This window comes from Geotrypetes seraphini, chromosome 9 (genome assembly GCF_902459505.1).
Source record: "Geotrypetes seraphini chromosome 9, aGeoSer1.1, whole genome shotgun sequence".
In the NCBI taxonomy this organism is placed as follows: domain Eukaryota; kingdom Metazoa; phylum Chordata; class Amphibia; order Gymnophiona; family Dermophiidae; genus Geotrypetes; species Geotrypetes seraphini.
Genome location: NC_047092.1, coordinates 172,127,935 through 172,152,705, shown reverse-complemented (window position 1 = coordinate 172,152,705; position 24,771 = coordinate 172,127,935). Strand labels below are relative to the sequence as shown.

Sequence of the window (24,771 nt, the reverse complement as noted above, 5' to 3'; positions counted from 1 at the left end):
ATCGTCTATGGTAGATATTAGAATTTTAGGAAACAGCTGCAAACATATTTGGACAGGTCTTTCTGTTGACTATCTAAATCTATTCACTAGCAACCCCCCCCCCCCTCCTCACAGGTAGAAGTTGTATTTTATTAGAATTAGATCTTTATTTCTTAGCTTGGGTTTCTTTTGTCAATCTGTTGGGACTCCGAGATCTTGATCTAGTTCCATCTTGCTGATTTGAATCTATCTTGTAGGTATTTGTTGAAGTTTACTTCACTTTATTTTTCATTTTATAAGAAATCAAAACTCATCTCTTCAAAAAACACTTCCCATCATCATAACCTCACAAAAGTATTAGAAAATGCTCTCATGACCACCTCCATCACCTCCACCAGCAACACCCGGACAGTATTATCTCTATTCGTCTAAACAACCTATCACTATCTACTACCTGCTATCAATTTCTCCTGGAAAAGTCCAGACTAATAATTGTAACTGGACACATTCTTGATTACATGTACTGCAATGCTACTGGAAATGTCCAGTCTTCTAACTTGTAATCCGCTTAGAACCGCAAGGCACAAGCGGAATAGAAATCACTAATGTAATGTAATGTAATGTAATATATATATATATATATAAATGAAAAATAAAGTGAAGTGAATAAACTTCAACAAATATCTACAAGATAAGTTCAAATCAGCAAGATGGAACTAGAATTACTGTATATATATACACACACACACACACACATATATATATATATATATATATATATATATACACACACACACACAAATATACATATATATACACACACACAAATATACATATATATACATACACAATAATATATATTTATACACACATATACAGAACTGTATATATATGTATATATAGTACTGTATATATATATATATATATATATATATATATATATATATAGTACTATCTATCTATATATAGTATGACCCTAAGATTTTCCACCGTATGGGGAAGCCTCTTGCACATGAGTCTCTTCTGTGATGGTGAGTAAACCTATGCTGCCTCTAAAATCGACCAGTTTTTCTGCGATCCTGCATTCCAAAAAATTTTTTTTTTTTTGCATGGGTCAGTAAGGCTCTTTTGTCACTCCTATGCAATGCGACGCAAAACATCACCTGATGTGTGACCTTAACATGGCCGACCCTGCCTTCGTAGTCTGCGAGTTACTGTCAGCTCCTCCGCTTGCCTTTTCTATCCCAAATATGACTCAACCTGTCGATCTGGTGATGCGAAAAAGGCTAATAAGGAGAAAGGAAAGGGGGGGGGGGGTACCAGCTGAAAGCAAAATAACTGTGTTTGGGACTCTATCCTTCTCCCTGGCATAGGGTAAAAAAATCCTGCCATTGGACTGGGGACCAGCTTAGGCAACTGCCCAGCAACAGTTAACACCTGCGCCCTCTCTCAAGCCCCGCTCAGCAAGTTAATGTGGATTAGTAACATAGTAGGTGACGGCAGATAAAGACCTTAATGGTCCATCTAGTCTGCCCAACCTGATTCAATCTAAAAATTTGTTGGGCTTTTTTCTTCTTCTTCTTATCTATTTCTGGGCAAGAATCCAAAGCTCTGCCTGGTACTGTTCTTTTTTTAAATAAATCTTTATTGATTTTCAAACTTTGATAGTGCAATACAAATGGTAAATCAGAAAAACTGCACAAAACTCACTATTAACTATGCAATTATTACATTAAACATTCATTTTCTCCCCTCCTTATCTTAATTATTAAAACAATAATACATATGATATGATTTCAATGTTATAATGAAATAATTTAACTCCTCACTGTTCTTAGGTTCCAACTGCTGAAGTCTCCGTCAAAGCTCACTCCAGCCCATCTACACCCTCCCAGCCCTTGACACCTTCCCCAGCCCATCCTCCACCAGACGGCCATATACAGACACAGACCGTGCAAGTCTGCCCAGGACTGGCCTTAGTTCTTCAATATTCACCATTATTTTCTGATTCTAGATCCTCTGTGTTCATCCCACGCTTCTTTGAACTCCGTCACCGTTTTCCTCTCCTCTACCTCTCTTGGGAGCGCATTCCAGGCATCCACCACCCTCTCCGTAAAGAAGAATTTCCTTACATTGCTCTCGAGTCTACCACCCCTGAACCTCAAATTATGTCCTCTGGTTTTACCATTTTCTTTTCTCTGGAAAAGATTTTTGTTCTACGTCAATACCTTTCAAGTATTTGAACGTCAGAATCATATCTCCCCCCGTCCCTCTTTTCCAGGGTCAGAGTGACTAACTGATGTCAAATTACTGGTAGGCCTTTTGTGCTTGAGCACATACCATGCAAGTAGGAGTCGGATGCTGTTTAATCCACCTGTGCATCTTCTTTGCCTGGAATTCACCATCGGAGGAGTGTGTGGCGCAGTGGTTGGATCTACAGCCTCAGCACCCTGGGGTTGTGGGTTCAAACCCCACGCTGCTCCTTGTGACCCTGGGCAAGTCACTCAGTCCTCCATAGCTCCAGGTACGTTAGCTAGATTGTGAGCCCACCGGGACAGAGAGGGAAAATGCTTGAGTACCTGATTGTAAAAACCGCTTAGATAACCTTGATAGGCGGTATATAAAATCCGAATAAACTTGAAACTTAAACTTGAAACATTATAATGAAATTATATAAGAATAGATAGTGCCACAGACATGACTGAAGCTGAAAAGAAGCCAAAGTTCAGTACTAGAATGTTGGTTATAGAGATGCATTGAAGCTGATACAAATTACTAACCCTTTATCAAAGTATCTGGTGCTTTGATTAAATGTCTAGACACCCTATATAAGTCGAATGCTTTGCGATTTTTCATGCTTTAGCTAGAATTTACTCTGGCATTTTCCCACTGGCTCATCTAAACATCCAACCAATGTCTTAAAAAGCTCTTGAAAAAATGCCATCGTTCAAATTATCTTCTTGACTCAGGAATATAAACAGCCTAAGCAGAATTCTATTTTAAGTTTTATATTGGGCCAGCTGTAGAATGTTCCGCTCATTTGCAAAAGGGCATATTTGCAAATAAATCTTCAGCGAACTGACATGAGAAGAGTCTGATATCGGCATTCCCATCTAATTGATACATTTTCTGACGCCCACAAACAATTCATATATTGAGTTTCATATATTGAGACTTTCAGAGCTAACAGAAGCTTTTTCCTAAGAACGGCGACTGAAGCATAAGTAAATATTCCTACCACTTATGTTTGCTTTATTTGATAAACTGCATTACAAAAATAATAAATTTAACCAAGCAGTGTACAAAGTTAAAATCCATAAAAATAGATGAACAAGGTCAGGAGAAAACGGGTTTTAGAATTGAGACAAGTGATCCTTTTCATAGGTACAACTTTTCAATTAAGCTTTACTTGTAAATGTTTAGTTTCTTTTCAAAATGTTAAATACGTGTTCTATGAGTCATTGCTTTTTTTTTTTTTCTAGAAAGGAAAGGTATTTCTTTATACTAAGTTGCAAAGTTTGTATCATAATAGTATCCAGTTATGTTGTGATGTTCTGGTTCGTAATATTTGAGTGACGGAAAGGGATTTTCACTTTAATTTTTATGTGATTAGTTTATTTTTTCTTATACTACTACTATTAATTAATTCTATAGCGCTACCAGACATACACAGCGTTATACAGAGTCACAAAGAAGACAGTCCCTGCTCGAAAGAGCTTACAATTTAAACAGCCAAGACAGACAAACAGGATGTCATGGATACAGTTAAGAGAAATGGTTAATCAGCTGGCTGGGTTGGAGAGCAGAGGGGAGTACAGGACAATGAAGCCATTGTGACATCGCTGATGAGGTTGGCTCTTATTGGTGGAAGAGCCATTATGACATCACAGTCTCAGCTCAGCTTCCCAAAGACTGAAACTCTTCACACTATCACCAGTACTATTATGAATTATTTTTATTGTGCTTCCAGACGTACGCAGCCCTGTACAGAGTCACAAAGAAGAAGGTCCCTGTTCAAAAGAGCTTACAATCTAAATAGCCAAGACAGACAAACAGGATGTCATGGCTACAGTTATGGGGAATGGTTAATCTGTTGGCTGGGATGGAGGGCAGAGGGGAGTCCAGGACAATCAAGCCATTGTGACATCACTGATGAGGTTGGCTCTTATTGGTGGAATGAGGCATTATGACATCACAATCTCAGCTCTACTTCCCAAAGACTGAAACTCTTCACACTACTACTATTAATTATTTCTATAGCGTTACCAGATGCACGCAGCGCTGCACAGAGTCCAAAGAGTAAGAAAACAGTCCCTGCTCGAAAGAGCTTACAATCTAAACAGGCAAGACAGTCTCATGTATACAGTTAAGGGGGAACGGTTAATCTGCTGGCTGGGTTGGAGGGCAGAGGAGTAGGGTTAAGGATTGAAAGCTATAGCAAAAAGGTGGATTTTCAGTCTGCTTTTAAACAAGGGAAGGGGCTTGACGGACAAACTCGGATAATTTATTCCAGGCATAGGGGGCAGCTAGATGAAAGGAACAAAGTCTGGAATTGGCAGTGGAGAAGGGTAAAGCTAGGAGCAGCTTATCTGAGGAACGGAGTTCTCTGGGAGGTGTAGAAGAAGAGAGGAGAGAGATTGAGGGGCTGCAGAATGAATACATTTGTAGGTCAGCAATAAGATCTTGAACTGTATGCGATGGAAGATAGGGAGCCAGTGAAGTGACATGAGCGTAGCGAGGTTGGTAGGAGATAAGTCGCGCAGCAGACTTTTGCACAGATTGCAAGGGGGAGAGGTGACACTGAGGGATACCAGTTAGGAGTAGATTGCAGTAATCTAAGCGTGAGGTTACGAGAGCTTGGACAAGGGTCCGGTTAATGTGCTCAGAGAGGAAGGGATGAATTTTGGTGATATTGAAGAGATAGAAGTGACAGCCCTTAGCAGTTTGTTGGATGTGCATAGAAAATGAGAGGTTGGAATTGAAGACCACTCCAAAGTTGCGAGCAGAGGAGACTGGAACATAATATGCCAACTTCTTGATATCTCTCATTGTAGACTGCAATAGATTGTATGTTTCCTCTCCCTTTGGGGTTTTATTATTTGGATTTATTATTATACTTATTTGATTTTTCCTTTCAAGGCATTATACCTATGAATGTAATAATAAATGGCAATTGAAAAAAAAGATGAAACTTGGATAAATAGGAAACAAAAAGAAGCCTAGGTTACAGTAAACTCAAGATACATTAGGGAAAGGTGGAGACGAAAATATACTAATGGGACTGCTTAATACGTGTTGACAATAATCATTAGTTAAAAAAACCCCACCAAACCACCAAAAACCACACAACCAATGTGCAAACAAACCGGAGGCACTATGGCTGATTCTGTGTCAATCACGGAATGGCGCCAGTTAGAGAATCACATCTCTGGGAAAGGGAGTCGCCGGAAATGTAGGCCAGGCTTTTCCAGGCCTATATTTCTGGCGCCTACCTTTGATTTAAATCGCGACTCTGTAGGCGCTTTACGGCGCCTAGCACCACTTCCAGAGTTAGCCATGCCCACCAGTGGCGTTAGGTACCTTGAAAATCAATGAAAAACAATTCAGGATCATTGTCCAATCCCTTGTGCTAAGTATTGTAGACTATTGCAACAGCCTCTACTTACCTTGCCCGACCAACACGATAAAAAAACTGCAGTCCATCCAGAACACAGCCCTCAGACTCATATACTCACTCAGCAAACACGACCACATTACCAATGCATACCTTGAATCCCACTGGCTACCAATAAAAGCAAGAACACAATTCAAACTCTACTGTCTCATTTTCAAAGTAACCCACGGCACGGCACCCAGTTACCTAAATAACCGTTTTCACCACTACCTCCCACCAAGAAGAAGAAGAACACAGAACCTTTTCACCTACCCACCACTCAACGGTACTCGTCGTAAGAAACTTTACGACAACCTCCTGGGGACACAGGCAGCTAAAATAGACTCTGACATCTCAAAATTACTGACCAAAACAACAGACATAAAAGAGTTCCGCAAAGAAATAAAAACACTACTGTTCAAAAAATATCTCCTATCACTCTAACCACCACCCAATGAACTCCCAATCAACGACTTCGGAAATACCTACCTATATCATCTTTCTATCTGTGATCTAGAATGTACTGTAATTTCTTCTACACTACACCCGATTTAACCGATCGAGTTGACATGTATTACCTCTGTAAAATGCATTATCTTCTATTATATGTAATATCTTCTGTAATAAGTATTATCTTCTGTGAAATTGTAGTATCATAACTCATTACTGTTCCTGTAACTTACTCTTATCCTGAAATGTAACTCTACTGGAATGTCCCAGATATTTTCTATATTGTAATCCGCCTAGAACCGCAAGGCACAGGCGGAATAGAAATCCCTAATGTAATGTAAAAACGGTGTTTTTCACTAAGCTTGGGCGCCTAAAACTTCAGAACCGTTTAGAGAATCTGGGCCTATATCATAAAAAAGTATAATAAACCATGAACCAAGGCGAAACACTTATCTATGTTACATCCCAACAGGGACTCATTTCACCGAGGCTTCTTCAAGTGATCAACATATCACTAAAGTAGTGTCCATAATAGCTCTCTGGTTCAGTGACTCAAATCGCAGAGTCCTTCACAGTTATTATACTAGGTTTTGACGGAGATTTCGGCAGTGGGAACCCAAGCACAGTACCGGGCAGAGCTTTGGATGCTTGGCCAGAAATAGCTAAGAAGAAAAAATTTAAAAAATTTAAATTGAATCAGATTGGACAGACTGGATGGACCATTCGGGTCTTCAACTGTCGTCATCTACTATGTTACTATGACTTATACATGGGTATCTAAGGCTTTCCTACCACCATTTCAAATTTGTAAAATATTTTTATGAAAGCAATATTCTTTGGAAAAAAGTATGTTATGAACTTTGATAAGCAACGTAATTGTTTCTGGATATGACGTTTTTAGTCCACATTATGTGTTATGTTTTGAAATGTTACCATACTGCCATAGTCTCTATATTTTGATATCCAACTCTTTCCATACTTCCCAAGGCAATGATGTACTATCTCACAAACTGGAGCTCCTGGAAAACCAGATACGACACAATAATTCGATATTTCTTTGGGTCTCCTCTAGTTGTGCCTGCTAGCATAGTCTAGAAGTGGTCCTTAAAATAGCATTAACTGCCTCCTGTAATCCAGGCTCAGCATTTGTCTCTTGTCGGAGAAAAGCTGGCTCTGGGTTGGAAGATCTAGGAGGGTCCCAGAGATATGGATCTAATAAGGTCCCGAGAGTTCTTTAGAAATAAAGACCCACTGGTGGAAGAATGTGTCATGGGACCTGATCAGAATACGACGTTGCACTTTTGGGAAGCCAAAGTTTAATCATTTCCTGATTTTTCCCAGGACATGCAAAAAAGGGATGAGACTTTCACGGTACACGTTTTGTTTCGTAGAAGGTACGCTATTCTTGTTTACCGATACCAAACCGCTCTTTTATTTTTCAGCAGTTAGGGAAGAGCATGCGGTGATCTTCATGGAGAATCCTGCATGAAAAGATACTCATCATATTTGCTAACCATGACAACTTGATTTCCTTGGTTGCATCTGTTGAATTGCAATGTAGTTTTATTTTTTATTTTTTTTTATTTTTTTCTTGGCCAAAAAAGATCTAAAACAGCTAAATAATGTTTTTTTTTCCCTTTCTTTTTCTGTCTTTGGGCTCCTTTTACGAAGTTATAGCACAAGCTAGCCGAAAATCTACCGCCTGCTCAAAAGGAGGCGGTAGCGGCTAGCGCACGTAGCTATTTAGCACGCGCTATTCCGCGCGTTAAGGCCCTAGCACGACTTTGTAAAAGGAGCCCTTTGTTTCTTATGGGTGTACTTACTTCATTCAGCAGTGGTTGAATATGTAATTTAAACTGAAATTGAAAAAACAACAACAAAAAAACAAACAACCCCAGGAAAACAAAGTAGAGAAAAATTATTCTAGAAGCAGCACATATCTGAAATACTGTACCTACCATCTAGTCATAATTGCCACAATTTATTTATTTAAAAATTTATATACCGCAAAAAAACTATGCGGTTCACATATTAGTTAAACTTGTTCTGTATTTCGAGCCTGGTGGTATTCTAGAAAAGTAATCAAAGATCTTCACAAATTCCAAGAAGGCTGAGTGTAATTACAAAATGGTCATCTACAAACTGGCTTTTTGACGGTGTCAGGTAAAAAGCGCGCTGGGACAAAGGCGCGCCCAGACAATTGAGCGCAGCGCGCACCGCTCTAAATTACTGTTTTTAGCGCTCCGACGGGGGGGCGTGGGGGGAACCCCCCACTTTATTTAATAGACATCGCGCCGCGTTGTGGGGGCATTGTGGGGGGGTGTGGGGGGTTGTACCCAAACCCCCCATAACGCCGGCGCGATGTCTATTAAGTAAACTGGGGGGGTTCCCCAACAAAACCCCCCCGTCGGAGCCCCTATAAACTGTAATTTAGAGCGGCGCAGCGGCGCGTGCTGCGCTCAATTGTCGGCGTGCGCTTTTGTCTTTCGCGCCGTTGTCTATGAACCGTGTCAGTGTGATTCAGACATGGTAAGAAAATAATCTCTACTATAACGAGCCCCCCCCCCCCAAAAAAAAATATATGAAAAAAGAGAAAGGGAAAACCCAAAATCTCAGATAGGTATCTGTTTAGCTTCATCTTTCTCCAAATTATTCATCTTCTAGCCATGGTTCAACATGAACTGCAAATGCCAAATTTTGGCGAGAAGCAGCTGCCAGGACTTTCTAATGTCATACACATGCCAAGCTTGCTTTTATTTTTGGGAAACACCGAATTTAGAAACACTTGGCACACACACAGTTTCTCTTTTATAGCATTCCATGACATCACAGAAAATCTCAGGCTTAAAATTCAACTACAGCCCAGAAAGTATAACAGGTGATTGGAGAAAGCTGGGAAAAACTTGAACGGAAAATGGGATGGGAGAAGATACCATGACCTGTGGCGCATTCAGTGGGTAGACAGCAGATAATGGAACCCAGGAATGTAACCAGGGCTGTGGAGTTGGTAGATAAATGTTCCGACTCCAACTCCTCAGTTTTTTGTACTTCAGACTCCGACTCTAGGTACCCGAAATTTTCTCTGACTCCGACTCCTCGACTCCGACTCCACAGCACTGGTTAATTTTCAGATCGTTAAAATGGAATGTCAAGTTGAGAGAAATGAGCATTTTCGACACCACCTTCTTTTTGCTTTTAATCAAGGTTCTAAGGCCGCAGAAGCTGCTCGCAACATTTGTGCTGTGTATATAGTGGGTGCTATAGCTGAAAGCATCGCTCGTGATTGGTATGCCAAGTTCAAAAATGGAGTCGGTAGATAAATGTTCCGACTCCGACTCCTCAGTTTTTTGTACTTCTGACTCCGACTCCAGGTACCCGAAATTTCCTTTGACTCCGACTCCACAGCCCTGAATGTAACACGCATGATATAATGGTACGAGATGCTTAGGTTTAAAAACTAGAATGGAACTAAGGCTGCCAATCAATCGGCCGATTCTTTCGCGGTCCTTCATTTATTTGGCTCTGGCTCTTCACATTAATATTGTTTGAAAATTTTAAATCTTAAAACTTCACAGCACCGACTTGTGAGTTGCTAATTGACAACATGACTCGTGAGCTTCTCGTTGGCCAGATGTTAAGAATAGTTTTACTGGTTCAGACAAACGGTCCATCTAGCCCAGTATCTCGTCTTCAAGGGACTGGGAGAAGTTCAAGGGGGAGTCAGCTGTAGCCTAACACTTTCACTTTGAGTTCTGCTCCTCCGGGTGTAACACAGGACAGATTAACATAGTCTTAATGTATAACATTTAAATACCTTCTTTCTTGACAATCATTCAATGCAAATTACAATATAAAATCGGCTGACATGGTCCATGGGTTGTGGTTTGCCCACTTCTGCAACAGACTTGAATGAACATCAACTTGCCTACGACTGAATATGTGAGCTGGTCCGCATCATCACTTCTCTGAGTGTCTAGTTTAAGGAGGATACCCCGAGTGAAGGGGGTAGTTATGAGTCTGCACGACCTTCCTTACCCTTCTAGACTAGAAGCCAGTGCTGAGTAACCAGATGACTCAAATAGTCTGTAGGTTTCTTAAACTCATTGGGACAAACTGGGAAAAGATGGGAGGAGAGCACTTGTTTTCTTGCAGATCTAATCTAATCTAACACACAATTTCTGAATCACACGAATTTAAAAAAAAAAAAAAAAGCCATAAACAATCTGGGAAAACGCAAAAATCTTACAACACAATTTATATCCATGTTACTAAAATCATAGATCAGCATTTAAAAGAGTTTTCAATCTTTTACGGAATCTCGGATAATTAACTTCAATATTCGGTTGGCGGGAGTAAGTTTTTCTTAAATGCTAACCGCTGCTGGCTAAATTAGACCCAGGTATTCAATGCTGGGCTGGAAATTATGGAGATAGGGTCAATAGTCAGAACTGTACCTGCATAGCTAACCGAGACGAATGCTACTTAATCGGTCCCACTTGTCTGGTAAGCTAAGCAACACCGCTTGGTTAAATGCCGCTGCATCTCCTCTCTTGAGGTGCTCAATTGTAAACAGAACAAGGCAAGTGCCGCTCCTGCCTGATAAAATCCTTTTGCATATCCGGCCCTTGGTTTCTAAGGGCTGGATTGTTAAAAATGGACGCCGGCAAAGATACAAAAGGAAAAGAGAAGTCCAACCTAGTCTGCAATGAGAAAACCAACCAGGCACAAACAAACCAAAACTGCAGAAATGTACAACGATGTAGGCAAAATTTATTGCGACAACCAAACAAAATTAAAAACCTTTTTATTTGTTTTTAATATTGTATTTTATGTTATATTTCTGCCTAATAGGACCCCTGATGAAGGTTGTGCGAAACACGGACCGTGTTGGGTCCCTTGTTTGGTAAAAAGGTTTTTCATTTTGTTTGGTTGTCACAATAAATTTTGCCTACATCGTTGTACATTTCTGCAGTTTTAGTTTGTTTGTTCCTCGCCGGCAAAGATAGACACTAGAATCCAGATTCAAGTAATGGTGTCCCGAAGTTAGGTGGCAGTAGGCATCCTACCATCATCTAACCAATCGGGACGCACGTCTTTAAAAAAAAAAAAAAAAATCAATGCGACAAACAGTGCCTATCCAGAAGACACTGTTTGCACGCCCAAAGAAATGCCTAGGCACGTCTAAGGATGCCCGAGGCTGGTGTGGGCTTAGTTCATGCTGGAAGTGGCCTTAGTAATCCTTAGGCGACCCTAGGTGCTTCTGTCGGCGCAAGAGAGGCGCCTTAAATGTGGGCCTGTAAAATGCGCATAACATAAGAACGTAAGAACGTAAGAATTGCCATACTGGGACAGACCGAAGATCCACCAAGCCCAGAATCCTAGTGGCCAATCTAGATCCCAAGCACCCAGCTAGATCCTAAGGAGTAAAACAGATTTTTATGCTGCTTATCCTAGGAATATGCAGTGGATTTCCCCAAGCCATCTCAATAATGGCCTATGGACTTCTCTTTTAGGAAATTATCCAAGCCTTTTTTAAACCCTGCTAAGCTAACTGATTTTATCACATTCTCCAACAATGAATTCCAGAGTTTAATTACACGTTGTGTGAAGAAATATTTTCTCTGATTTGTTTTAAATCTGAGTAGCTTCAACACATGCCCCCCTAGTCCTAGTATTTTTTAGAAAGAGTGAACAAGCTATTCACATCTACCCTTTCCACTCCACTCAGTATTTTATAAACCTCTATCATATCACCCCTGAGCTGTCTTTTCTCTAAGCATTTAAGCATGAGCACCCCCCTCCAGCATCTATTTATTGATGCACTTATAGAACATCTTCCATAATATTTAACTTTGCTAAGTATGGAGGCACTGCTGCTTAAAAAAAACCCCCCAAAACCCCCCCAAAAAACAAACCAAGAGGCACATCTGAAAATCACATCCCGAAGAAAGCCCATTCAATACTACAAAATCAGCTCCCCGGGGAGCTGTACATTATCTCTGTATAACTGATACCCTGCCACACTCTATTTCCTAAGTCAGCCAATCTTATTTCAGACACAATTGAGAGGTGTCCATTTGTCAGAACGTCACTGAGCGTTCTCTATACAAATGGATTTTGCCTTGCTTATTCTACATCTTGGTCTTAAAGCAATATTCACAGCTATGAGCCATCCTCAATCCATGCATCCGTCTCAGACTAACTAAATGCGTACCATCTAATAGGGTGCCTTTCTTAAAAACACACAAAGGGGGAAACCACAAGAAGAAACTAATCCGGGAAAATAAATCATAGTTTAGCCTTTCGGTAAACGCTGCTCTGAGAATCAACAGAGAACAGATATTGAGTCGAGAGGGATTTGAGCATAAAATAGTGCAGCTTTCTTGAACATGTCTGTTTCTCTCTCTCCTCTGATTTCCCAGATGTTTAGAGATCGGAACCAGCACGCAAGACCAATGGGAGAAATAAAGACTCCTGAACTAGAAATAAAATTAAATTTTGCTCTGTTCCTTTCACTAACGAAAGCTGCCGAATGCATCGACGATGCTTCTTGCCGGAGGGCAGGAGCGATGAATGCAACTACATGTAGCAGAACAGACGAACCGGGCAGAGGAAAGCCAGCAGTAGCAACAAATAAGGAACCTGAGTTGTATTCCTTGGTCACTGCGATCCATCACCATGGTCTGGTTATTTGTAAATTAATTTTCGGGCCCCTAACACAAGCATGTCTGCTGAAACATTCTGGGCTACTGAGTTCCATTAGTATGAGACACTCATACTGGACCGTCTTGCTTTCATGTGTGTTTCGATTCAGTTATTGCTTCTTCTTCTTCTTCTTTTTAATTTGATTAACAAATTGACATAAATCCAGTTAACTCCTAGCTTCTGGTTTTCCTCTGTTCATTTTCTTTGAGCTCTTTTCCCTTTCATGCCCTGCTTCTGAGCGCTGCCCGAGTCCAATCTCACTGGGGGGGGGGGGGGGGAGAACAGATCATCTAGTTTACAAAGGAGTGTGGAATCAGGCTGGGAGACTATCACGAAATTAGATCGGCATTGCTGCTCACAAAAACATGGCTGCTGACTCACTCACGTATTTATAGAAAAGGACGCAGGGCAGATCCACGCAGAATTCCTAATTACTGCCACCGATAATTGGTTGCTATTAATTAGCTAATTAAGGCCCTCTTTTATCAAGCTGCGTTAGGGTATTTTATCGCCGGCCACTGCGGTAAAAGCTCCGACGCAGCTGGCAATAAAAAAACCCCTAACACGGCTTGATAAAAGGGGGCTTAATTTATGCACAGAGCTATAATCCAAGCCCAAACTTGGGCACCCAACTCTGGGTGACCTCTACAGAATCCGGTGGCATATCTTGGTTAACCCGATTTTACAAAGTACAATAATACCACTTCAACTGATATAAGACCTCTTACCGATATAATGTTTCTGGAAGCAGATCCTTGATAACATAGCTTGTGACGCTGTCCACTGTAATGCAAGTCTCTTCCAGGTCAATGTTATACGAAATGATTTCAGACCCATTATTGCACGGTTCTTCCCAGTTCAATACAATACACACGGAAGGTGAAACTGGACAAGAATTTAAATGTTCATCCTCCAGAACACAAATGTTCGTAACTATATCTGGCACCGATGCAGGGGTTTGACAGGTCATTAGATCGCTGTAGGGTCCTGCTCCCGCTTGGTTTACAGCCTAGGAAAGAAGACAGAACGGGAAAAGTTTTAGATTCAATTGCAAAGGTTCATGAAGTACAATACTCTGAGCTGGACAGCATATGATCATCCCAAAACAAGAAAAACAAATGCCTGGCTTGGACTCATTTCTGAATTCAAGTACTGGGAAGACTCAAGAAAGCAATGATCCCTAACAAAAATAGTTCACTAAACAATCTTTGCCACAGTTTCCACGTGACTGGAGTGGCTGAGCCATGACTCTATTGCTGTCCACTAGATGGAGCTGCAACTCAGGACTCCTTAGAAGTATCAGCGGACAACAGAACAACAGATGATCCAATGTCCCAAGGTCTAGATGACAGTGTCAGCATCTATTAGATTTAGAACTGGAAAATAGAGGTTGCTGACTAGCCATTGCAAAAGTTTTTTGTATTATTTGAACATATCCTTGAATTACAGAGAGTTTCCACCGTTATAATGATCTCAATTTCAGTACAAAAGCAGATTATCTCCTGAAATTTTTGGCACTTGGCAACCTGGTGGTCATATAAGGTAACCATCAGTTGCCTTGAAAGTTTAAAAAGTAGTCTTATCACCATTACAGATTGAAGCAAGCTGATACTAGCACGTTTTAATAAGTTGTCAATGATTGTGCATTTTGTTCAGATGCAGGTCAATAACATGCGTTATAGAATGTCTTTAGATTTTTGATTTTAATAATTTATATTCCGCATATCCTACAATTCTTTGCGGATTACAAATTATTCAGGTACTCAAGCATTTCCTCTAACTGTCCTGGCGGTCTCCCACTCTAATGCACCTGGGGCAATGGGGATTAAGTGACTTGCCCAGGGTCACAAGGAGCAGTGTGGGATTCGAACCCACAACTTCAGGGTGCCAAGGCTGTAGCTCTAACCACAGCACCACACACTCCCACTTAATAATTTTGTATGTTTGTAAACCGCCTAGGTTTTTAGGCGGTATACAAGTTTTTAAATAAATAACCCCCCCCCCCCTTTTACAAAACCATAGCATGGTTTTTAGCACCGGCCGCAGAGGTAACAATTCCAATGCTCATAGAATTCCCATGAGCATCGTAGCTGTTACCGCCATGGCTGGGGCTAAAAACCATGCTAAAGTTTTGGGGAAAAGGGGGGGGGGGAGTTTGTAAATAAATAAATAAATAATTTTGTTCTACTTAGATGCACAATTGGGCCGTCGATCTCCCAACTCATAAGAAGTTTACATAAATATCATCTGACAAACGACGACAATTTTGAGAAGACACATGATTGTACTACATCTCCCAAATGAACTTGCTCAACATCCTCAGGCTCATTAAAATGTGGAAAATGCATTGCTACTAAAAATAAAGCAGAAAAAAAGAAAGGTAAACCTCTCGTCACTCTTATGACATCAATCTTCACGTGATAAGAAACAGAGATAAGAAAAACGACTTGTTTAGGAGATAAGCAATTCTGGTTTCCTACCTGTAGTCTACAGCAGTAAAGGGTTGCAGGCAACAGATCACTCATCTCAAAGGAGGTGTCGGGACCGCTATAAACGAGGTCTAAGGGCTCCAAGTTGTCCTCCTCTCCCCATTCCAGTCTGTACTCCGAGATATCAGTACCAGAACTTTCAGGACTCTGGAACACAAAGATTTATTTCAACTCCCATGCTCAAAGACCTCCACCTTGACTTGAGGATCGGCCTTAGTTATGGTAAAGAATGGAAAAAACCTAGGAAACAGCCTATACTGGGATCAAAACAACTTGTTAGCAGAAGAGCCATCGACAAAGACAAGTGGCCAAATGGTTAGCTATGACTCTACTACAACGGTTGTTGCATTAACAGTGACAAAGTACCGTCTGGAAATCCGGACGTCTGGTAACCCTACCAGTGGGGGTTAGTGCTTCAATATTGTATCTTCCATACTAGGGCAGGCAGATTCCCGCTCTCTCACTACTGAAGATGTGATAATGAAACAGCGCCCTCCACTGGCAGGACTACAGGTGGAGGACTCCTACTGAGCTTAGAGGGAACAGTGTGCGCGAGCTTTAAAAATATTAGCGCATGTGGACTTATCACTGCCCATTCTGTAGACGGTAAGGCCTCGCATGCTATTTCTGCGCCAATGTAGCTGTTTTAGCTGATTAGTGCAGGAATGCCTACTCCCTATCCCCTACACACATCCCCTCCCCAAAATTTTGAGAAACGTTTTAGCGTACAGATAGCACGCACACATTTTGAACTTATCACTGGACGCCTGAGCGTCTTGAGCTTTGTAAAAGGGCCTCAACGTGAAAAATCCGATAAATTAGAAGGAAAACAAAATGAAAAAGTTTGGTTTGCACACCCCTACTGGCTCCATGGTTTACTAGAGCTTAAAAACACAAGAATATAAGCATCACCAGACTGAGACAGACCAAAAGCCCACGAAGCCTAGTATCCTCTTTCTAACAATGGCCAATCCAGCTAACAAATACCTTGTGAGCTTGTACTTATGTATAGTTCCATCAAAGGATACCGATGATTCTCTTTTTTGAATACATTACTGTTATACATAGAAGAATTACTCTTCAAAGGGCATCTCCCTTTGATTTATCAGAAGTAATTCATTTGTTCAATGCCATAGTAACAGAGTTTGCTGACCAGGGTACCAATTTTATACTTGTATTATATTATAGATAAGATCAACCTTTGCCAGCAACTTACTCCACTTTGACGATTTATAGCTAGTTATTCGGTGCTCAAACACCGGAGCAAAGATATCATAAGGAACCCTTTATTCGTTTCTACATCTTGGACGAAAAAACAACTCTAGTGGAAACGTGAACAGGTTGTAACGGTGATGCGAGACATAAAAAGCACAGAAGGCCAGGTTCACAGATAAAGTCACTGTTCGGTAGCAGAAGGAAAAAACACAAAGGCTTCCCTTGTAAATTGAAAACTTTATTTTGTGTCTAAAAAAATGAATCCTCTGTGATATATACAACACATGATGTCAAAAGACTCAACATGAGCTGTGTTTCGGCAAAAAGCCTGCAACAGGAGTCACAAAATTGTGTTGGTGTACACCAGTGTATCACAAACTGTGTGCCTCGGAGGATTCCCCGAGATGCTGGCGAGGAGGAGAGGTGCCTGTTGACTGCTTCTCGCGGCAAGAAGCACATTCTCTAGTCAGTCAGCCAGCGCCTGCGCCTCTCCGCCTTGCTGGCATCTCTGCTCCTCCTCCTCACCTCTCCTTCTGCAGCACTTCCCCCCAACAGCGGTGATAGGAGGCTCAGGGCCGCGACTGGAGGACATCTGCGCATTTCCGGCCACAGCCCCAAAATTAGTGTGTCAACAGCTTAAAAAGTTTGTGACACACTGGTGTCTATAGAGTAGCACAGATAAGAAATGTAGACTAAGTGACCAAAAAAAAAAAAAAATCACATGCTAATCACGCCTTATCGCTTTCTCATACATCGAGCACTGCTTGCAAAGAAATATGTGATTTGATTTTTTTTTTTCCTTTCCGCTACCTTTATGTGAGAACCAGGCCTCTTTTGCTTTTTATTCTGGTCATCCCTACTGTTCCCCCCCCCCCATTATTTTGTGGGGTACGTTTTCTTCTTTTGCCTTTGTTGTTGTTTATAGGACATACTGCATAAGTGCCAGCTTTTAATCACTTACTACATAACTCCACTGTGAGGTAGATATGCAAATGCAGTTCTGCAGTCCACGCCAAGCGCTGACCACATAACTGCTCTTTTCAAACGCCAAGCTACCAGACATAAATTCTGGACATCCCTTTTCAACACTGTCCCCTAGGTGCCTAACTTACCCCCTTCTTTTACAGCCATGCGGGCTGGTGCGGTAAATGCTCCGATGCCCATAGAAACTGACTGGGCACCGGAGCATTTGCCGTGTGGCACGCGATTGCGCAGCTTTGTAAAAACGGCCTTTAAGGGATAGGCACCAAACTCGGCAGAGGTAAAAATCTTTCTCTGTATCTAACTTTAGGCCCTTAAATTCACAAGACATCTAAACTTAGACCCCTAAAGAATGGACTGCTAATAATTCTCTTAGTGGGAAGGGAGAAAGGATGAGGCTGTGCGAGGAGCAGTGTTAGGGATGGAATCTCAGCTGTTGAAATCTAGGTTGGACGCGTTTGGGCACCCAGGTGTAGATTAATTTTCAGCCCAACCCAGATGCCCACAGTTTTGGCTAAAAAACCTCCTAAATTTAGATGGCCTTGGCCGAGTCCCTCAACCTTGCCTAAAATTATTAAAGGAAAATACAGACTTGAAACATATCGGTGCGTTAGCTGTAGAATAACAAAAGCATAGTGCTTGAGATACAACATGGCCTGTCTTTATTTCTGCAATTTCAGGACCATCAATGACACTAATTTGAACATGTCTGGGAAAGGTTCAGTGCATACGTGGGTAGATGGGTCTAGTGAAAGCTAATCATCCCTTCAACTCTTACAACGAAGGCTTAAGAGAGAAGCTACTGGTGAATAATTCCACTTCCCCCCCCCTCTTAACAATGTCAACAATTCCGACAGGCATCCATGAGAATTTTTAGACAAATTTCAATCAACCTGCATACATGAAGCACAAATTGGTGTTCATATGAAATAATCCTCCGATGAAAAAATCTTTTAATAAATTCAACGATAATAAATTAAAAAAATGAAACGTTAAAAGGGAAAATATAAGGAACCAATGATAGCTTGCAATTGGCTGATATGACAAGACTTGATCTAAAATCGTAGAGCCGAGAGCCCTTGAGGTAATCTTTTCCCTGCAATATATTCATGGCTTCGTAACTACTCCAATAGTATTAAAGAAAATTACACAACAGAAGAAGACTATACCACTTTGTAGTGCCTTATCTATTGATTTAAGGCAGGGGTAGGGAAGTCCGGTCCTCGAGAGCCGTATTCCAGTCGGGTTTTCAGGATTTCCCCAATGAATATGCATGAGATCTATTTGCATGCACTGCTTTCAATGCATATTCATTGGGGAAATCCTGAAAACCCGACTGGAATACGGCTCTCGAGGACCGGAGTTCCCTACCCCTGATTTAAGGGTTCATATGAAATAAACCATATGGAAGATCAAGTCTATGAGGCCTCTTCTACTCTGAAGAGCCATAACGCAGTATAACTGTTCAGAATATAAATATGAGAAAAGTCCAAAAAGCTGATTTCTTTGACTAAATCCCCCATGATGTAATTCTCGACTAAAACGAATAACGTATCTCCCGTTTATCAGGAGAATCTGAATTTTGGACTTCTGCTACAGGATTGAAAATGCATTTGAGTGTTAAGTGGCTTCCCTATAAACCACAGGACATCTGGTGAGTTAGCTTAGTTTTGACTAAAATTTGAGTTATGATGTTCTGGCTTTTCAGGGCATTCTTTCTCTGTAATGGGATTTTTCTTGACTTTTCAAAATGTATTGGCTTCAACTCTTGACAGAGCAACAAGAGATAAGAAACATATTTTTCAGTTCTGTTTAACAGTTGGCTTGTATTTTCTCTCTTATCTTATAAAGAGATTAGGTTCTTATCATATAAAAAGATCAGGTTTTCAGAATATTCAAATTGAATTTGCACAAACTTGATTTGCATACACTGCCTCCATTATATGCAAATTTCTTTCATGCATATTCATTGTGGACATCTTGAAAACCTGACTGGCAAGGGGGGAACTCCAGGACTGAGTTCAGAAACACTGGTCTAGAAGGGTGGGATTGCTCAGTGTTCACTCAGCAAAAGGAGGTCCCTGGCACGCTTTGCATGCATATGAAAAAGTAAAACAAGACGCTGGAAAAACACAGAGGCTGTACGTGACCCCTGCACTGAGGGTCAGCAAAAAGAAAACAAAATGAGAAAATTGGACAGGGAGGAGGAAAAAAAAAAATCATTTGGTGACTGTAACTCATCTTACAAACACCGCAACGCGACTGGCTGAAGCGTTTCCAGAGATTTCAAGAAAATCAGCAATCTATTTCGGCTTTCGCCTGAGCTCGTCCCCGGAAATGCAGTTCACTTACCTCCCAGCTGGCCTGCACACTTGTATCAGAAATAAAGGCTAACGACGGTGCTCGGCACTGACCCGGCGGTCCTGCTCCTGTCGTAACGTCTGTGGCTTCAGAGTATGGGCCGTGCTGAAAAACAAACATGCCTTTCGTTTTCCACTCAGCTGGGTATTTTCAGTGTAGTCCAAAATGGCTTAGAACCAGTTTCACAGTACTTTTGGCAAACATTGACAAACTGTTACAAATGCAGAGCACGATGTCCGTTAATACAATGGTTCTCAAACCTTTCCTGGGGGGTGGCGAGGACCACCAGCCAGTTGAGTTTTCAGGACAACCCCCTAATGAATATTCGTGAGATCTGCATATAATGGACGTGCAAATCTGTCTCATTCATTAGTGATACCCCGAAAACCCAAGCGGCTGGTGGTTTCCAGGACAGCTTTGAGAATCAATGAGTTAATGGATGCAATCGGGTGGTGTCAGAAATACTGACAGTGTTATTATCTTAATGGGAATTTATGGCTTTCACTGGCTGGAAAAAATAATACTTTAAAAAAAAAAAAAATAAACTATTCAAAGTGATTTATAGGTTAATATTGGAGTCTACTGGATAAAATATTCGGTTTGAAAATTCAGGGCCTGCGATGGGTAGGAAGGGAAAGATTTCAGAAATGGATAGAGATGACGCTATTGAGTCTATGTTTAGTAAAACTAATTAAACAGTCACCTTCACGCCATTTTTTACTTTTTATTAAATTTTTTACTTAAATGTATCTTTCTCTTTCTTATTTCATTATACTTTAGGACCCCTGAGGAAGGCGGTTTCGCCGAAACATGGACCATGTAGGGTCTGGTTGGCCAATCAAAACGTGTACTACAAACTCAGACTTTTATTTGGATTTTTATGTTTTGATTGTGCAGAGCGAATAACAAATCATCTTTCAGAACATCCACATCCACATTCACAGTCTTTTGTTTTTATTTGTTAAAAAGAAACCTCAGGACCAGGAATGGCTTAACATTTAGCCGAAGAACTCAATATTCAGCCAAAGGTGGGCTTAGAGGTATACAAGGCCAGCAGCGCTATCCAGTTAATCTGAATCAGCCGAGTAGTATGCCTTGTAATCTGCTCTTTGAAGCTTACCACCTCACACTGAGGACCCCCCCTCTGTATTAAAATTTAAATAATTAAATATATATTTTGTTTTACATATTTGAGTTTCTTCTGCTCCCATTCTGTGTCCCTTTAAACATTAATTTTGTCGCTTTGGAAGAAATTTTTTATATGCAAATCTATTTCATGCATATTTACCCGATTGGCTAGGAAATGTCCGGAAGGCTGGGTTGAGAACTCCTGATGTAGAGAAACTATACGAGTTGGAACTGAGCGCAGGTGTCTATTCAAAATGAGGCTTATATTTGAATCAGGCTTTCACCGGAGTTCAATATGACCATGGACGTATCTTGTGAACAAACAAAACAAATCCCATAGAAGCTCTAACTCACCCCTCCATCATTCAAAGCTCTGACCCTGAAGCGATATGTAGTTCCAGGAAGGAGGTTACGGACAGTGCAATCTAAATCAGGCCCAAGATAGACCTCGGTGGCTACCTCTTCGGACTCCGTCATTTCCACGCTGTATTGGGCAACCTGACAGCCACTGTCTGTTACAGGAACATCTACCAAAGGAAAGAGAGAGAACCTGTGTGTTTTGTGTTAACCTGGGAAAGGGCGAATATCTTCTCGGTCTTTAATCTAGAATATCTCCTCAGTCAAACCGAGAACATCCACCAAATCACTTCTAATAACTGACGCACATTCATCAGGGGAAGAAAGGAGAGTTCAATAAACATACAAAAAGACAGACCAAGTGATCCTTACCTGATAATATCTTCAATGTTTTTAAAGGTCATGATTATGCATTATAGGGAGGGGTGCAACAAATTATGGACAAGGACACACCCCTCCGTAGAGCAAAGCCAAATATGCCACTATCTGAGAACATGGGCTGACTCAGGAAACTAAAATGTTCCCATGACTAATTCTGAGGTCCATATCTAGAAAGTTTCATTTCTGAGAATGAGAATCTTCTTGGTTACAGCACCACAAATTTGGAACGCGTTGCCGACTTACATAACGGAAGAAAAAATCCCTCTCAATAGGTTTAAAGCTGGGGTGTCAAAGTCCCTTCTCGAGGGCCGCACTCCAGTCGGGTTTTCAGGATTTCCCCAATGAATATGCATGCAAATAGATCTCATGCATATTATTTGGGGAAATCCTGAAAACTCGACTGGATTGCGGCCCTCAAGGAGGGACTTTGACACCCCTGATTTAAAGGAATTCTAAAACGCTGGTTCTATAAAGAGGCTTTTGAAACTTGAAATCTTACGAGGCTCCTACTCACAAGGAAATAAACAGCAAATCCTTTTTACCTCTCCTCTTGTCTTGACCTATTTGCATTTCTTTTCTATATGCAATTTAGTTCCTCCAACTTTCCTCTTGTACAAGTCTGTCTATGTCAGGGGTAGGCAATTCCGGTCCTCAAGAGCCAGAGCCAGGTCAGGTGTTCAGGATCTCCACAATGAATATGTATGAGATGGATTTGCATGCACTGCCTCCTTGAAATGCAAATCTATCTCATGCTTATTCATTGTGGATATCCTGAAAACCTGACCTGGCTCCGGCTCTCAAGGACCGGAATTGTCTACCCCTGGTCTATGTCACTGTTTTGAGGAATACTTAAATATGTTGGATTCCCCTTTTTAAAAAAAAATTTGTATAATGCTTTGAATTAAGATATTGCGATTGAATCAAAATTTTAATAAAACTTGAAATATTAGAAAAGGCTCATATTGGAGCTTCATTTTCAAAAGATTTATGTAATAATAATAGCTTTATTTTTCTATACCGCCATAGTCAAATGACTTCTAGGCGGTTCACATTGAAAGAAGGCTGGACAATCAGCGAATTATAGAATGCATGAAGAAAGATGTTACATAATACATTGGGGTTACATGGGGAAAGAATATATGAGAGAGGTCATCTGACTAGGCAAAGAATTTATCGAATAGAGCGGTTTTAATTGATTTTCAGAATGTATTGTATCCTAACCTATTGTTTTATCCTTTAATGTCTCTCCTTTCCTATATCAATTGTAGTTCTCTCCCACTATCCTATTGTTTCATTTCGTATATTTTTGATCAAAGCGGTCTGTATGTTAGGACGTTAGTCTGTATCCCCCATTTTCGTGTTTTATTGTTATTTTATAACTCGTTTTTATGTAATTTTACACTGTCAATCGCTTATAACTCGAATAAGCGGTCTAAAAATTTTTTTTAATAAACTTGAAACTCTGGCATTATTTATGTGGTTTCCCAGCTAGGATTGCTGTCTGTTTGCTTGGAACATGAAGGTTATGTCTAGGAAGGATTTGCAGCCTGTGATCTTTGGGTATGCAAAAATGTTTTTGTTTCTGTATTGCCAATGGTGTAAAAAGGGGGGCACCCCGGGCACCATGTTGATGGGGGCACCGCCAACGCCTCTTCCCAACTCCTCCCCTTGCCACGCACGCGCTTCCCCTTCCCCCGTGCCTATAGTTGTTCACCGCCGCGAGCAACAAGAACTTTAACGTGCTCCTTGTGACTGCGTCATGTGTCCCGCTGATGTCACTTCCAGGTGCCACGCACAGGAAGTGATGTCAGCGGGAGAGACAGGGTTGCAAGGAGCACATTGAAGTTCTTGTTGCTTGCGGCAGTGAACAATTCGAGGTACGGAAGAAGGGCGTGCATGCGGTAGGGGGGATCGGGGAAGGAGTGGGGGGGGCAGAGACGAGGGAGGGGGAGGGGTATCTCTCACCCTTGCTACATCACTGTGTATTGCTAATATATATTTTTTTGGGAGGGTGTTGGGAATTTTATATTTTGTACAGTGTTCCCTCACAAATTCGCAGTTCGCGGACTCGCGGTCTGCTCCAACCGCCTCTTCCTGTAGTAAAGTTGGGCTACACCAATCAGGAGCTGCGTGTCAAAGGAATAGGTAGTCGGAGCAGACCGCGAGTAATATTCTTCACCCACCGGCGCTCCAGCTGCCCTCTCCTGCCTTTTGACAGGCAAAAAAAACCATATTTGCGGTTTTTCGAAATTCGTGGGGAAACCCCTGTGAATTTCGGGGTTAGTACTGTATTTGTTGAGTGTATTACCCACAGAAAATGTAAAATTGCATAGATACATGCTAACAAAACCATAAGTACATTTATGCAGATATTCTGGTCACTCATGGAGTACAAACACCCATTTTCAGAGCAGATATAAATTTGTGTACTTTGGGGGGCAGTTCAGACAGCCCATTTAATAAAACATGCAGAGGGGGGGTCTAAGTTGCCTTTATAAAGTAACTTGCAAACTAAAAGGCTTCCAAAAAGAGTAACAATCATGAACGACCATAAGATAAAAATACATATCAAAATTTCAACACGAGAATTAGGGTCTAATTAGTAGAATTCAGCCCATGCCTCATTATATCATCACCAGAGAAATCTGGACTGATGATGATGACATCATAATGAAGCTTGGTTGTTATGATCCCATATTGATGTGATCAAAGTACTGTTTTAAGATATGAATAATGTACATGGTTCAGAGGATAATGAAAGGAGCCCCTAGCTCTCAGACTGCAAGCTGCAGTACAAAGGGCTTCTTACACATATAAACAGAGCGTGTTCTGCGGACTCAAGCTCCCAGAGTGCTTGGCAGCTCCCAGGGGGCTTTGCAGAAGCCTGTAACTATAGCCCACCCTTCCTGATGCTTCTGTGTGAGACCAGGATCCATATTGTTAGAGAGCACATGGTTTGGAGCAGGATTGTGCCCTATCTTGTTTTGAATGTGCTAGCTTCTAATTAATCTGGTGGTGTTAAGTTCAAAATACAGTATCACCAATTCCACAGAGAGCAGTGAAAATACACTC

At 41.1% G+C, this 24,771-nt stretch overlaps 1 protein-coding gene across 5 annotated transcripts in view; it reads right to left on the bottom strand.

Annotated features, from left to right (window-relative positions):
* FNDC3B (fibronectin type III domain containing 3B) overlaps positions 1 to 24,771 on the bottom strand; it is a 490,638-nt gene that overhangs the window by 38,722 nt on the left and 427,145 nt on the right. For all 5 annotated transcript variants that reach the window (XM_033959077.1, XM_033959075.1, XM_033959076.1 and 2 more), the window contains exons 19-22: positions 21,316 to 21,488; positions 19,825 to 19,938; positions 15,268 to 15,423; positions 13,516 to 13,796 (exon numbers count right to left, since the gene is read on the bottom strand). In XM_033959077.1, coding sequence (XP_033814968.1) covers positions 13,516 to 13,796; positions 15,268 to 15,423; positions 19,825 to 19,938; positions 21,316 to 21,488 — 724 coding nt within the window. The remainder of the gene's footprint in view (positions 1 to 13,515; positions 13,797 to 15,267; positions 15,424 to 19,824; positions 19,939 to 21,315; positions 21,489 to 24,771) is intronic.